We start from the raw sequence: 15,482 nt of genomic DNA on the forward strand, positions 1-15,482 counted from the left end.
GGCGTCTGACGTCACCGCGTCACGCCGCGTCATTGGCTCCGCCCCCCCGACGCCGCGCACGGCCGCGCCGGCATGCCTGGAGGAGAGAGGCATCTGAGCCTGTGGCCCGCCGCTCTCCCCGGCTGAAAACCAACTCCGAGCTGGAGGAGGAAGGAGGGGACTCAAGGACCTCCGGTCCGCCGCTCCGACCGTTGCGGTGGTGAACCCCGGGCGGTCAGACCTGTGGCCCGCCGTGCTCCCGGACCGCGCTGACTCTCCGGAGGGGAGATGAGAAGGGAAGCAGCCCTGTGGACCGTCAATCCCTCCAGTCAGCCTGCTTGGAAAAGGGTGAGGGGGGAAAACAGCCCTATGGACCGTTCCCCCAGCTATCATCCTGCAGCTCCCTGGAGGGAGCTCCTCTTGCATGTCCCTGTAGGGACAGGAAGCACTGGTGAATGGGAGACGGGAGGAGCCTTTTAAAGTCTCTTGCTTCCTGTCCCTACGAGGTCAAGGTGCAACCTCCATGTCTGCCGTCAGGATGACGCCGGGAAAAGATTAGTTTACATAACAAGACTTACAAGACAAACAATAGTGGTTATTTGTCACATAATTGTCCACAGATTTTGCATGAACTTACTTTATGTCCCAGAGGGACACAAACTATAAGAGGATTCCCTTTCTCTGATAACGCCTTACTGCCGTATCTATACTTGCCTTAATCCATCTGTCTAACATATTTTTATACAACCTTTTTGACTATCTCTGAATCTTTTCCCCAAACTTGCTGGTCTAAGATTCCCAAAATTCTAAACACCTTACTACATTCTTCTTCCCACAGCTAACGTGCCTTCTTTGTCTTTTACTATTTCTCTAGCTGATTTCCATATAGGCATACTGCTTGCCCTGTACGTTTCCCATATTGTCTGTTCCTTTATCTAAACCGGCGTCTCTGATATCTTTCATATGCTTTTTCCCGTACTATTGCCAGAACCCATAGTTAAAGGTTCCCGCTTTTCTAAGTCCTATCTGTCTATATATTTTATACGTTTGTCTGCGTACGTCTCCCCCTTCCCTTTCTCTTATGGACTTACCTCTTGATTTACCACTGTTACACAGCATTGAGGATGCATACGGCTTTCCTCAGATAAATCTGGCGGTCCCTTCTTACCAAGCCCGCAGCTGGCAGGACAATTATTTCTCACACAGACCTCTATTTCCCACTATTCATCACCAAGTAAAACAGGACCTGATATCACATAGTAAACTAAGGACCCCTGGTCCCTGGTCCTGGAATAGTTTTACGGACTCCTTAAGGGGGGGGGGGGGGGGGAGTTAGGGGACTTCTGGTAATATTATAACAGACTCAGTAAAAGCAAATTATGGCTAACATGACACAGACAATCAACGTACAGATTTCAACAATTACTACAGGCAACATGGCAATATACACACAAGGGTTCTTCCGTCTAGCACGGTTACTAAGAACACCGTAAATAACAGGCAGAAGCGTCCTATATAACATGCAGCAACTCACCCCCTGTCGACACGAGACTTGAAGTCAAGAGAGCCCAGAGCTTGAGTGGCAAGTCAAGAGCTTACCGTATACCGGTGTTTTGTAGATCTGGGGTCCCGTGGCCTCTGGTCCGGCTGGTCGGCAGGTAGTGTAGTCAGGTATCGGCTGCAGGTAAGGAGTTAGCTTCTGCCCCACGTTGGGCGCCAAATAAACTGTGGGGGGTCTGGAACGCAGACCGAAATGCGAATGTTGCCTGTATCCAAATTAAGAGGAAATGTTATATAGAGTACTCATAGTTGAGAACCATAATAAGCCACTACACAGACCGTCTAGTGATATCAGTATGAGTTTTGTTTATTGTTGACCATTGCTAGTTTATATGCAAGTTGGAAAGAAGGCGTTTCCAAATGTTACCTGATGCAATGTACTTTTGGTGACCAACCCCTCATTCCAACAGTTTACAACATGACTGTAAATCAAAAGCCTTCTAACAAAAAGTATCAACAAATCTGTTTGAAGTAGACATAAAAACAGTTACATGTGATAATAAAGGTTGACTCCTGGCTGTCTACTGGCTGAGTACATTTTTAAGATTACACTGTTAATTACATTCCCAAACCAGAATGTAATCTTCAAGGTCCATCAACAATTTGCACATCAAAAGAGGGGGCCTTGTTTCTAGTTTACACATAGACAAAACTGGTTCAGCCACCTACTTGGAAGTCAGTACAAAGTTGGGATTCAGTAAGATAGCTGAATAAAAGCTTATTAATCATACATTTAGTATTCTAAAATCAATATTCAAATAAACGCTTGAATATACCTTTTTACATATGATTCTATATCCAAATTCTACTAGCAACTTCCGGAATGTTTTACATATAATACATAACATTATATAACCAAATAACTAATGTCACATTTATTACACTGTTTCCTTATCTTTCTTATGTTGGGTTATTAAAAATATTGATTGACCCCTATCACATGCAAGGGTTTCCACATGTTTTCAACTGGGCCAGCAGCAGCAACAGCATGAATCATGGCCCAATATAGCTCTCACCCGTGTGCTGGAGCCCTTAGGGTGTATTTTTGGGAGGGCAAACTGTGGTCTTATTAGTGGCATTATGGGGTACAATTTACTTTTCTACTACTTTTTCTTCAATGATTCCTAAGACGCAGCATTTGTTGTGTAGGCTATATAGTGACACATTTTAATAAGTCAAACTTTTACATATGCGATCGGCGGTGAGAGTTTTCACAAGACCCAGTGTTGCCAAGATTACTCAACGAAACTCCACTTACAGCTTAGATGTAGCGATCAGCATTGACTACAGTATCTAAGTAAACAACTGCAAATCGGAGCTAGCTTCCGCCATGGATACTGCGGGGGGCTATTAGCTGATGAAAACAGGCAGCACTTGCCACATATGGAGGGGCTGGGCTCAGGAGGTTGCTCCTTACAGCACCCTGCGACCACATGACATATTTACATCATGCAGTTGTGAAAAGGTTAAAAATGAAGAAACACAATCATTACATTCAATTTGCAGTATCAATGTTTCAGTTTACATTTGGATGCATATCAAGCACATGTGGTGAAGCACGGAGGTCACAAGCCATTAGTTGGGGACCACTGCCTTAGGTAATAGTTTGATATGACAAGATATAGGAAAAACAACTCACCTCTCAGAGAGTTGCCGAATCTGAGGTATACTCATGTACTTTTGAAAGTGTTCCAGCACATTTACCACCCCTTGAAGTAGGTTGGCAACCTCGCCATACTGCCTTTTTCTCGTCATAGCTCTAAAATAATAATAAAATAATACTATTTAAAGGATCTGCCGCCTTTGTCTTGGGGTCAGAGCTGTTCTGGAAGCAAAAAGGGGATGTACACAATACTACGCTTTATTATGGCTAATTGTTGTATATACATAGAAACTTCAATGGAAGTCTAGAGATCTGATTGTAGCACAAACAGGGAGCTTGTAACTGAAATTAAACTAACAGACATGTCAATGAGGCCAGCACAGCTAACGAACTTACTCCAGTGAGTCAACTCCTCCAGCCAGCATGTGGAGATGGTTCAGTGTTGTAATTGATGTGGTCAGATGGCGCTTGGCATGATCCAACTGCTTAATATCCCGTGTGATTTCTTTCACCTTGTAACATACAATATTGGTTAATGGAATTTGCAAAGTGAGGGGTTTAAAAACGAAGGTAATTTAATTGTAAACTTCAACCGCCACTCATTATGGTCTAACTTTTAAGGCGTGGTGATAACTTGTTACATTAAAGAGCGCCTTAGGTGACACATTGTAATTATGTATACCATATTGCACCTAACCCAATTATGACAATATATTTGCCAGATTATATACTGGAAAGTAAGTAGTCAGATTTTTCCACATTTTGTTTAAAACAAGACCAATTATTGACTAGTTAAAGGCAAAGAAAAGCAGTTTTGGAAGGTGATTATCTAACTTCAGATAGAATTCTATCCTTTCTGCCGCAAAAGTGTCTATACTGAGTTTCATTAAAGTGCAGGACAAAATAGCACTGAATGCAGGGGTATCTTGTCCCGTAAAATGGCAGATGGAAACTGAACAGACCCCATTATAGTTAATGGGGGGTCACTTGGTCCCATTCAATTCAATCCCCAGACTGATCCATTTGTCCAGTGAATCCCTTTTTCCTGCTCCCATAACACGGCAGTAACACAGAACTCAAAACCATAATGTGCACAAAGCCTAAAACTGACCAAATACACGTTAAATAAATAAATTATATAATAATGTGAAACACAGTTTAAAAGTACTTTTCAGAAAATACTTGGAAATAGCTTAAATAATCTTTGATCAATTGGTTTAACCCTTTCCAATCCACTGTCTGACCTCTGAAGACATTATGATTAGAGGCTGTACAGCTCTGATGTTTGGAAGACATCCGTCTGGGTTCTCTTACTGTATATTGCCAGCCTCTCTGCTGTCGGAGCCTATCCAACGTGTCACCTCATGCAGTACTGGCTTTAGCCAGCAGATAGCGTCGTTGTATAACAGAAAAAGAGTAAGCCCCCTAGGAAAACCAGGATACAAATTGGATTGGAAAGGGTTAAAGGGCTTCTTTAAGACTTATTACTGATAATCGATCCACAAGATAGGTCATCAATAGTTGATAGTCGGTGGTCCGCCACTCAGGATCCACAACAGTCAGCTGATCACTTGGCCTGTTGTTACTGCAGACAGCAATGGAGGCAGATAGTGCTGTCCATATTGCAGTGGCCCAGTTTGGTATGGCAAGCTCAGTGGGACTACAGTACCAAACTGCAATACAGACAGTGGTGTCAGACAGCTACTTTCAGCACTGTCCACATTGAGAGCGGGTCTGACAATCAGCTGACTGGCAGGCACCCAGTGCAGCATCCCCACACTGATCAACTACTGATGACCTACCCTGAGGATAGCACATCGGTAGTAAAAATCCCAGACAACCCCTTTAATGCTATATAAACAGGGAAAAATCCCCATTTCTCATTGCTTCTACACAAATAGTTTATAGTAGCTTGAAGTCAATATACAGACTGGCATAAAATTGCTCAATTTGATCTCTTGAGAGACACAGATTCTCAAAGAAACCACAGGCAGTAGTATCTATAGTTTTTAGTTTTCTATCCAGTTATGTACTGTATATAACACTGACAAACAGTGAGGCTCACATGTACGTTCCATAACACACGTACACTAGGGCAATGTCATAGTAAGCCACAAGATGTTTTTCGAGTGTAGGAAGAACACAAGCAAACTATACAAGGCTGAAATAAGTCCCATGTCCATACAGTTTAGCCCATTATCCTGCAATGTTGATTCCGAAAAGAAAAAAAAAAACAGAGGTAGAAACCAATTTTACTTATTTTAGGGGGAAATTAATTTTTTTTCCAACCCCAAATCTAGCAATCAGAATAACTCTAATCCAAGGCAACAGTGCTGAACATTATAATAACTGTGATGGGGTTGGAGCACACACTATGGTCATGCTTAATCCTTTGCAATTTCCAATTTATTTTGCTGCAGCCTACACAAGACAAATACGATATGTATGTATAGCATTTAACAAATTTTAGAATAAATAACTGAAATAAGAAGTATTTAACCCTTTCAGTGGTTAAGCATCATACTTGTATGACCTCTTGGAAGAAAAAAAAATTATATATGTAAACACAATATATCAAGTTTTCTGTTTGAGGTTTGACTCAGGATTATGCTTAAAATCATCCGGATTAATACATCTATTAAAATCTGAAAGAATAGTCCATTTACCATTTGCTCTGATTTCTCAGCCTTGTCCTTGATGTCTTTGATCTTGCCAAACAGTTGCTGTATAGCTTTCTGTGCTTCCTCCAAAGCCTGTGAATAAAATCCTAAGATCATCAGCAATGTATCAATTCGATGCAAAGATGACAGTATTTATTATTCAAGATGCAAATTCGCAACAATGTATCCAATCCAGCCAGCTTCATGTTACTCATATAGCGGATAAATGTAAATAAAGAATTCTGTATAGAACTTTGCACTAGAAGATCTTATATACACAATATTGTTCACTTCTAAACACTTTCCTAATCTATAACTTATGATAATAAACAAGTTAAAAGCAGGACATTGTGTTCTTGCCAAGAAATCCCATGAATCCCTTAAATATTATCTGTATAAATATGAGCATTTTGGCTTCTCGTGTTCAAACAAACAATCATCCTTCAAAGGAGATATAAGAGGATGTGTATGAATTTTAGGAGGTCTCCAATTTATATGCAGTTATTCCTTCTGAATCTTCTTACAGCTTTGGTAAAAATAGTGATTAGAATGGCTGAAAACAACAGTATTCCGGACTACTTCTGTGTTCTATATGATATTTAGTGTGGCTGTATACTCAAGTCATGTTTCAGTCAACAGGATGTAGGATTACGAGAGTTCCATCGCACAAAAATAATTTATAGTTTCTCAATAAGTTCGATGGTACATTACTTGATGGCAATAAAAACACAACTCGTCCAGAAAAATACAAGCATTCACAGGTCTATATAGGTTGATGGAAAAATTTTTAAAAAAAAAGTCACGGTTCTCAGAAAGGACGAATTCAAAAAATGAAGGTATTCATGAAAAACTAAAAATGGTTGATTTGATCACATTAAATCGAGGAAGAGAAATCATTAACATAGAAGAAACCATATCAGTCCAAACGGTTTTGCTAATTTAATACGGGCGAGTGCGATATCATGCTCGTGTGATTTCCCTGCAGATGCAAGGCATTTGTGTCAAAAATGCCTCGCAACACTTCAGGGAAGTAGCGATCCTCTGCTGCGGCTAAAAACCGCAGTGGAGGATAGTGAAGTGTTTCCCCATTGTTTTTAATGGGGTAACCTCACATTGCACGCCGTGCAATGCTTTTACTGGCCCTATTGAAAACAATGAGTGAGGCATTCATGGGACCGCACAAAGATAGGACATGCTGAGATTTTTTCTCCGCACAGTGATAACGGAAAGGAAAAAAAAAAAGATTAAAAAAACCCCAAAAAACACAAAACCGCTCATGAGCATGACTTCATTCAAAAGAATGGGGTTCATATTTATGCAAGATTTCTGTATCTCACGCCATGTGAAAGCAGCCTATGTCTTCCATAACAAACTTTGGGGGAGGTTTATCAAAACTAGTACAAAGTAATCCGGTTGCCATTGACGATTGCACCCATTTTCCTTCTAATTTCTCTTCACACAGCTTCCCCTTTTAGCTTTATAAAAACGTCAATATAGTGTAATATGCCTCAATATAAAGTGCTGTAGATGTAAACAGAATGTTCCAAAATTATTTAAAGCTTGAAACTGGTAATGGCTCAGTGAAACATCTTTTTTGAATTCTAAGGGGTCCAGGGCATCACTGTTGACCAAGTCCGTACATAAGGGTGCTTTTAGATGGAACGATTACACTGAGGAACATGGGGTCTGGAAATTTACAGCTTATTCTGGGTATTTTTGTGCCACTAATTCTGAAAACCCCACCTATTTCATTCTAGAAGCTCTAGTTTGAGATATTTCTGATGTCATTATCTGTGTTCCATTTACTTTATTTTTCCATCAGCATTTGCTTATTAGTACGATATATATTGCCATCACTGCACATTACACTTGGTTTGAAGAAACAATGTGTAAGGACATTGAATAGAAATGGTCCTAAATACATACATGGTGACAATACTGACATCCAAGCCTTCATAATACAACCTGTATTGTAGACATCAGCCCACTGCATCACCTGCAATGTTTCGACTGGGCATTCCAGTCTTTGCCAAGAGTGCCCAGTCGAAATGTTGCAGGTGATGCAGTGGGCTGATGTCTATTTGTATCATGAAGGACTGGATGTGAGTATTGTCATCCTCTTTTGCTTGCACCTCAGTTGCTGCTCTACATCATGTATATACGTGCAACATATTGCTCATTTTTTTTGCTCTCCCAGCAGGGATTGGCCTATGGTGCTGCGGTTACAATTTTGTTTTTTATTGAATAGAAATGGAACATGCTTTGGCTACAAATGTAAGACATTTCCTGCGATGAGCATGGAGAAGCTAAAAGGAGGTAAATTTGATGGAGCACAAATCCAGGACCTGTCATTTTCAGATTCTGTGACCCCAAAAAAGTTCTAAAATCTCAGTCACCAAAAATTGCGTTCCCCGGTGTTATCATGCAAAAAAAAAATTGTTCAAACGAGTGAAAGTGAACGATAATTGTTTGGTCTAAATGCCAACCAAGGCTCAAACACCAAATGATAATCATTTGCTTCTCGTTCATTTTTGGCAGGCATAGAAATAATAGTTGGCTGGTTCACTTATCGTTCGGCTTAAACAGCGCTTGTTCAGTCCTTCTCACTTACTTATACAGCGAATGTGAAAGGCTGAATGACATAAGCAGAGTGCACGAGCCAACAATGACGTCATTCGCTTAGTCAAACGATATATCAGCTTGTCAAAAAGGGCCCTAAGAGCACCAAAACATGGATTTACACACTGCTGGCACCATGTGTGGATCACTAGTTTTAAGTACCAACGTTAGTTTAGCCAAACATTCAATGCTATATAAAAGTTCAAAAAAGAGCTGGCATTTAATGTCCTGCATTTTCAGAGCATAGCTCCATTTGTATTTCTTCATAGTATTGATGTAAATACATTATTCAGTATTTCAAATAAGGCATGCACGTATAACTACTAGAGATAAGCGAGCACTCAAATGCTCGGGTCCGCGTTATTCGAGTCGAGCTTTTCGTAAAATTTGAGAGCTCTACTCAAGTAACAAACCCCATTGACTACAATGGGAGACTCAAGTATTTTTATATGTGGGACGCCGGATCCCAAGCTTTTTATCTTTTAGATCGGTCGGTCGGTCTCTCGCCTGACTGCCCAAAAATTTGCCAATGACATGCGCTGCGGTGGGGAGGGGCCAAAACAGGCACGTCACAGCGGGGAGGAGCCAAGAACTGGGGCGGGGGTCGAACACGGCTTGATGCTCGTTCGAGTAACAAGCACCGTCGAGTACGCCAATACTCGAACGAGCATCAAGCTCGACAGAGAACGTTCGCTCAACTCTAATCACTACATTTCATAGAGCTCATTATAATTCCACCTGAAACATTTAGAGCTTAGAACAAGTCTGAGGTTTGACGATTTTCTTAAAGGGGTTGTCTCGAGGAAGCAGTGAAATTTTTTTTTTGCCCAGTCCCCCTTATTAAGCATACATTACTAAGCCCCCCTGTAAATGACTTTTCTAGCTGGTTTGTACTTACAGTTCCAGCGTTTCAGCAACTTATAAAAAGTTTCCCCAAGATGGCCGCCAGCTCTTTTCCCGTCGCTTGCTGTAGCCCAACGTGCGCGCTCTGGAGACGCTACCAGCTGTGTCTCCCTGACAACCAGAGGCCCCGCAGCCGCCGACCGGACCCCGGGATTGAACGCGGCCGACCAGTCACCCACCGCCAGGCAGCAGGTAATAGGCGCTAGGCCCCGGGGCCCCAGCGCTAGGCCCCGGGGCCCCAGCGCTAGGCCCCGGGGCCCCAGCGCTAGGCCCCGGGGCCCCAGCGCACGCGTCACCCCCGTCAGTCCGTCGCCCATCACTTACCTGGGCGGCTCTGCTGGGCGGCTCTGCACCTTCCTCTAAGAGAGGATGGTAGCAGAATGGCCGCTCCAGCGCGCTCCCGTGAGGATACAGCTCATCTGCGCATGCGCAGAAGAGCTGTAGCGGCGAGCACACTAAAGCGGCTCATGCTCAGAGCAGAAGAGCAGACTGCGCAAGCGCGTCTAAAAAAGCAAGCCGCCAGCGAATTTAGACGGAACCATGGAGACGAGGACGCTAGCAACGGAGCAGGTAAGTGAATAACTTCTGTATGTAATGCACGATGTATATTACAAAGTGCATTAATATGGCCATACAGAAGTGTATAACCCCACTTGATTTCGCGAGACAACCCCTTTAAGGCCAGACAAGCTAAATGGCCTTTTAGACTGGCAGATGGTCGGAAGTGAACATTAATCCTAATATTCTTTTGCCTAATCATCAGTCCAGGTGAATCTAACACTCATTTGTCGGGTGATCACATCTTTCAGGCAGCAGTCATCCGTTCCACGTAAACAGCAATGTGCTGTTGGCTGTAATGGACTGTGTGTGCTCAATCCATCGATCCAACACACCGAACATGCAGTAATTTATATGCAGATTTTCAGCTCAGATTTTGTACGTAAAGTCTGTAACGAATGTATAGCACAACAAATGTGAATGAGAACACTCAGCAGACGGAATCTATTCTTGCTGAAAAATAAGTCTCCCAGGTACCGTTCTCCTACAGGCAGCAGCTGATTTCTTTTTACCCAGCATTTTCCACTTTTGCAGAATTAATTTGACCTTCTACCTGCGCAAGTTTTGCTGACACACTATTATACCTTCAAGGACTTGGAATGGTGGTAAAAAACCAGAAATATTACAGGACTACATTACAGTGGAACTAAACGGAAAGAAAACATTGACACTGGTGGATTTTATTGACCCATCACTTATAGTATTTCGGTTCAAGAAAAATGTCATTTCCAACCATACTTCTGGAAGGGAACTGCCACAGTGTCATGCTATTGCATCAACATCTTATAGTTTCAGGTCAGAGAAATGTTTTCTATAGAAGCAGTCAGATTTTATTACCATAGTGAGACATGGATTCACAGTGGACTATGTAGGCATATTACAGTATCCATCTGTTTTCTATGCATTTTTGGATAAACTGACAGTCTACGGGGATCCGAGAACCCCCTTACCCACATCTGTTTTCTTTTTTTATAATCAGCAGTACAAAAACATCTTTACATGTAAATTAAGCTTCTATAATAAATCCTAATACTAAAGCTGTCACACACCTGTCTTTATCCCCCACAAGTAGCTTTTCCAAAAGCTCCAATCAAGAGCTATGAATTAGTATACTAAAATTGTATCTTCTATCCTAGTAGAAAAGCATCTGATTCCACATTAGAGATGATACTAAAACGTGTTATCTTGCTGGCCATCATGAGATCTGACTAAAATATGGCTAATAAATGCCTTAATAAAGCAGCAATAAATATAAATTAATTATTAGCCAATTATCACTTTTTTTTTTAAAACCCAGGCATAATGAAATGGATTAGAAGAGGCATGCATATTTATACCACATATACTTATGACAAGGCACAGACATGTATTCTTTTAAGTGCAAATTAATCACATCCAACAGAAATACAAAACATAGATGTGAAGGTTTTTGGCCTCATGTCCACTAGGAGATTCGGGCCAGCGTGGATTCTCCATGCAGAATCCCGCAGCGGGTCCCTCCTTTCCCATGGACATGAGGCCTAAAAATAAGATTTACTCATCTATCCGGATGCTGCGGATCTGCCCTCCGTCGCGGACGGATCTTCATCGGCCCGGCAGATGTGTTCAGCACGCCGGCAGCGTGCTACGGGCTTGCGCCGTGCACTTTTTTTTTTTTTAACTCCTGCTCTCCCGCGGCAGAGCAGAAATTCAGCTGCGGGTGCACCGCGGATACGGACGGCTTCCTTAGGCTTCAATGGAAGCCTGCAGGAGCCGTCCGTGCGGGAAAGCCGCAGAAAATGGAGCATGCTGCAGGTGATTTCCCACACATGCGATCCGCATGGCAGAGAAAAAGGACATGCGCAGGTATTTACTTACCTGCGGGTATCCAATGCATCCCTATGGGCATGGATCACGCGTGCAGGACACCTGCACGGATTTGCTAAATCCAATTAGCTAGTGAACATGAGGCCTTATGGTCCCTGAATTAGTGTTAAGAGATCATCAGGTCAGCAGTGTTATCTGTGCTATAGATTTCTCATACTGCCCAGTGACACATGAATTCTCTTGAAGTATTTAACCCTATGTTGAAAGTGTCAAAAGTCGTTCTAAAAATTTATATTCCCAAATTCTTCTGTGGCGCTGTGATTTGAAATTGCCTTTCAACATAATAACTTTCATGTCTTCCAAGTTGTGTCTGTGACTAGAAAAGTCTCTGTTTGTGTGGTGATGAGACCTCATTCTGGCTTTAATGTTTCCCGAACGTAGAAGGCCCCAACAGGACATTTACTGCACAGGATCTGGTACATAACATCGGACGTAGAATATGTGAATGTCCCAGGGATCTTAGGGCTCCCACCCACTGGCGTTTTTTTCTCCACTGCGATGCGATTCTAAAGTTAAAGTCTCGCATCGCAGTGCGAGAAAAACGCAGGCAGATATCCCAAAATCGCTGGGACATCGCCAGTCTGTTCAATGGGGCCAGCGGCAGCAGCGCTAGCCCCATTGAAAAGATATGGAGAATGCCGCGGACTTCTGCCACAGCTGTCCCAGCTGTAGCAGGAGTTTCCTTCATCCCCGCGGGGACCGCGGGGATGAAGGAACCCTCTGTAACAGCTGTGGCAGAAGTCAGCGGCAGTGCCGATCCCATTGAAAGCAGTGGTTTCTGACAAGCCCTGCAGAATGATTATCGGAGAAGGGCTTGAAATATAAGCCCTTCCCTGATAATCATAAAAAAGTGGTTAAAAAATAAAAAAGTTACTCACCTCTCCTGCTGTCAGCCGCGTCCTCCGGCTGGCTCCCCGGCACTGCTACTAAGCTCTTTCAGCAGACGGGGATTTAAAAATCCCCGCTTCCTGAAAGGGCTGTGCAGATTGGCTGAGGGCTCAGCCAATAGCAGCTACTGCTTAGCTATTGGCTGAGCGCTCAGCCAATGACATAGCTCTTAGCTATTCATTCATGAATAGCTAAGATATTGCTATATTGCTATAGCTTAAGGTCAGGTTTATGGTGACATGGAATGCAGGAATATCCCTTTGCCAAAGGAGAAATAGTTGTGTGTGAGGATAAATCTCGTGAGTTGTAACCCCAACTCAGAGGTAACCTCATTGGCCTCAGGGTGTGTGTGCCTGGCAGGTGGTCAGTCCATCTTTGTATGGGATGTTGGAATATAAGGATTCCACATCCATGGTGGCTGTGTGTGTGTCTTGTAGAGATGAACGAGCATACTCGCTAAGGGCAATTACTCGATCAAGCATTGCCCTTAGCGAGTACCGGCCCGCTTGGAAGAAAAGATTCGGCTGCCGGCGGGGAGCGGCTGGGGAGAGCAGGGGGGGGGGGGGGGAACGGGGGGGGGGGGGGGGGGGGGGGGAAGATCTCTCTCTCCCCCAGCTCCCCCAACAACCTCCCCCCCCCCCCCCCCCCCCCCCGCTCACTGCGGCAACTCGCCTCTCACCCGCGCCGGCAGCCGAACCTTTTCTTCCGAGCGGGGAGATACTCGCAAAGGACAATGCTCAATCGAGTAATTGTCCTTAGAGAGTATGCTCGCTCATCTCTAGTGTCTTGTCATCGTTTTGTACTTCTGTTGTAGTATTCTTTTAATTGCAAATTAATCACATACATGTCTGTGTCTTTTCATAAGTATGTGTGTATAAATATGCATGCTTCTTCGAATCCATTTCATTATGCCTTGATGAAAGACCCTGCATAGGTCTGAAAGCTCACATTATCATGTATTTTTGTTAACCATTAAAAAAGGTATATCTACAAGATTGCTTGGTTTCTCTTGCTGGTAACAATTACATTTGGCTCTACTGGCTAACACGGTACCAAACTTTTTCAATATAAGAAAAAAAAAACATGTCCAGAATTTTTTGAAAACTGGGAGTGTTTTTTTGACATATTGCCCATCATGTAAAAAAAGATAATTTAATAATCCTGTAAATTAAACCACCTGGTTTTTGGAGAGGTCAATAATAATCTTATCATTAGTGTGCTCCACAAGTCGAGGGGAACTCTATGCGGTACTCTATTCTTCCTAATCAGCTAGGTGATTTTTCTATTGACTTGAAGGGGTGGGAGAAACGAATAGGGAGAAAACTAGCAGAATTTTAAAAACAGTGTCCTTTAATGTTTTATTCACTTTTATTACAGTTTGCAAAGGTTTAGTTTGGAGACCTCTCATCTTTGACGAACAAAAAGGCTTGATTTTCCAGCTTGATGTCTGGATAAATTTCTCACCGAATAGTACTAATTATAAAAGACGTCAAGGTTTATGACTTATAGTATTATAATATAACACTCAAGAACATGTTGAAACTTTTCTGGACTCTGTAAATGCCACTATATGCTGTTTAAATTGGTTACAAATTCAATAAAACAAAAAAAAAAAGTTGAATTTTTGTGCTGATGGTGACAAGAAAAAAAAAATGGTACACTTTGAAGAAAAATGTTAAATGGTAAGTTTTTATAAATGTTGTTACTTCATTTAGTGCCCATTCCCCCTGATAGCAAGTGTTGGGTGGGGACAGGAAAGGGGAGTATTTCTAAGATTATATAAATGTATTACTTATTTTTAAGATGCAGACCATCCGCAGTACAGAAAAAGAAGAATGTCGGGTATGCGCTCATGCCGGCTGTGTGCAGTTGGCCTAAGACAAGGACCTCTACTACCTGGTACCATGTGCTACACTAGAATGGTAGAGGAAGATTTAGGGAGGTAAGCAAGTGGCTCAAGAGTTGGTGTAGGAAGGAGGGATTTGGGAATCTGGAGAACTGGGCCAACTTTGCAGTTGGCTACAGGTTCTACCGTATGAATAGGCTGCATCTCAATGGGAAGGGTGCAGCTGTGCTGAGGGGGGGGGGGGAGGATGGATAGAAGACTGAATAAAAGCTGTGACTGAGCAGTGAACTTACAGGATTACAGTCTATTCAGAAGGGATCATAAAAAAAAAAACTAAGGGGAAGGGGTTTGTCTATCTAAAATCCTATATAAAGCCCACACTACAGGAGGATATATGCGAGAGAGATGAACATGTGTAGTCTCGATTATCATTTTTCCCAATATGTGTTTTCACCCATAAAATCCTCCTAGGTGGTTTCTGTAGACCACCAAATATAACAGAAGCTGCTGAAAATCCAATACTGTTGAGGTGAATAAATGAAGCAGCAAATCACAATGAGGTAATTAATATGGGAAACTAACTATCCGGATATAAACTGGGAAGCTGAGACATGTGGATCTCATAAAAAGACAACATGTTTAGCTCAATAAATAAAGATAATTACCTTACCTAACTTGTTCAGGACCCAAACTAAAGGGACGGCCATTTTGAAATATTAACTAACAGACATGACAGAACAACAAAAAGTGAAGTTTGGGGGCACCTGGGAAATAGTGGCCATAATATAATAAATTTCCACTTGTGTGTTTCAATAGTGAGTTTTATCGGAGAACTACAAAAATAGTAAGCTTTAGGAAAGCAAAGTTCGATCGGCTTAGAGATGCTGTTAACCTTACTAATTGGGACAATATTTTCAAAAATAAAAGTATTGGCCCTTTAATAAATAATGTAGAAAATATTGTACAGGGTGAGGAGAAAGTAAACCTATCAAATAGTTTT

The 15,482-nt window shown here is 42.3% G+C and overlaps 1 protein-coding gene across 1 annotated transcript in view; it reads right to left on the reverse strand.

The window, feature by feature from the left end:
* VPS53 (VPS53 subunit of GARP complex) overlaps positions 1 to 15,482 on the reverse strand; it is a 179,271-nt gene that overhangs the window by 142,982 nt on the left and 20,807 nt on the right. Inside the window, exons 5-7 of the mRNA XM_066575956.1 lie at positions 5,809 to 5,895; positions 3,539 to 3,654; positions 3,179 to 3,298 (exon numbers count right to left, since the gene is read on the reverse strand). Of these exons, the coding sequence (XP_066432053.1) occupies positions 3,179 to 3,298; positions 3,539 to 3,654; positions 5,809 to 5,895 (323 nt within the window). The remainder of the gene's footprint in view (positions 1 to 3,178; positions 3,299 to 3,538; positions 3,655 to 5,808; positions 5,896 to 15,482) is intronic.

The sequence above is a fragment of the Eleutherodactylus coqui genome, chromosome 1 (genome assembly GCF_035609145.1).
Source record: "Eleutherodactylus coqui strain aEleCoq1 chromosome 1, aEleCoq1.hap1, whole genome shotgun sequence".
In the NCBI taxonomy this organism is placed as follows: Eukaryota; Metazoa; Chordata; class Amphibia; order Anura; family Eleutherodactylidae; genus Eleutherodactylus; species Eleutherodactylus coqui.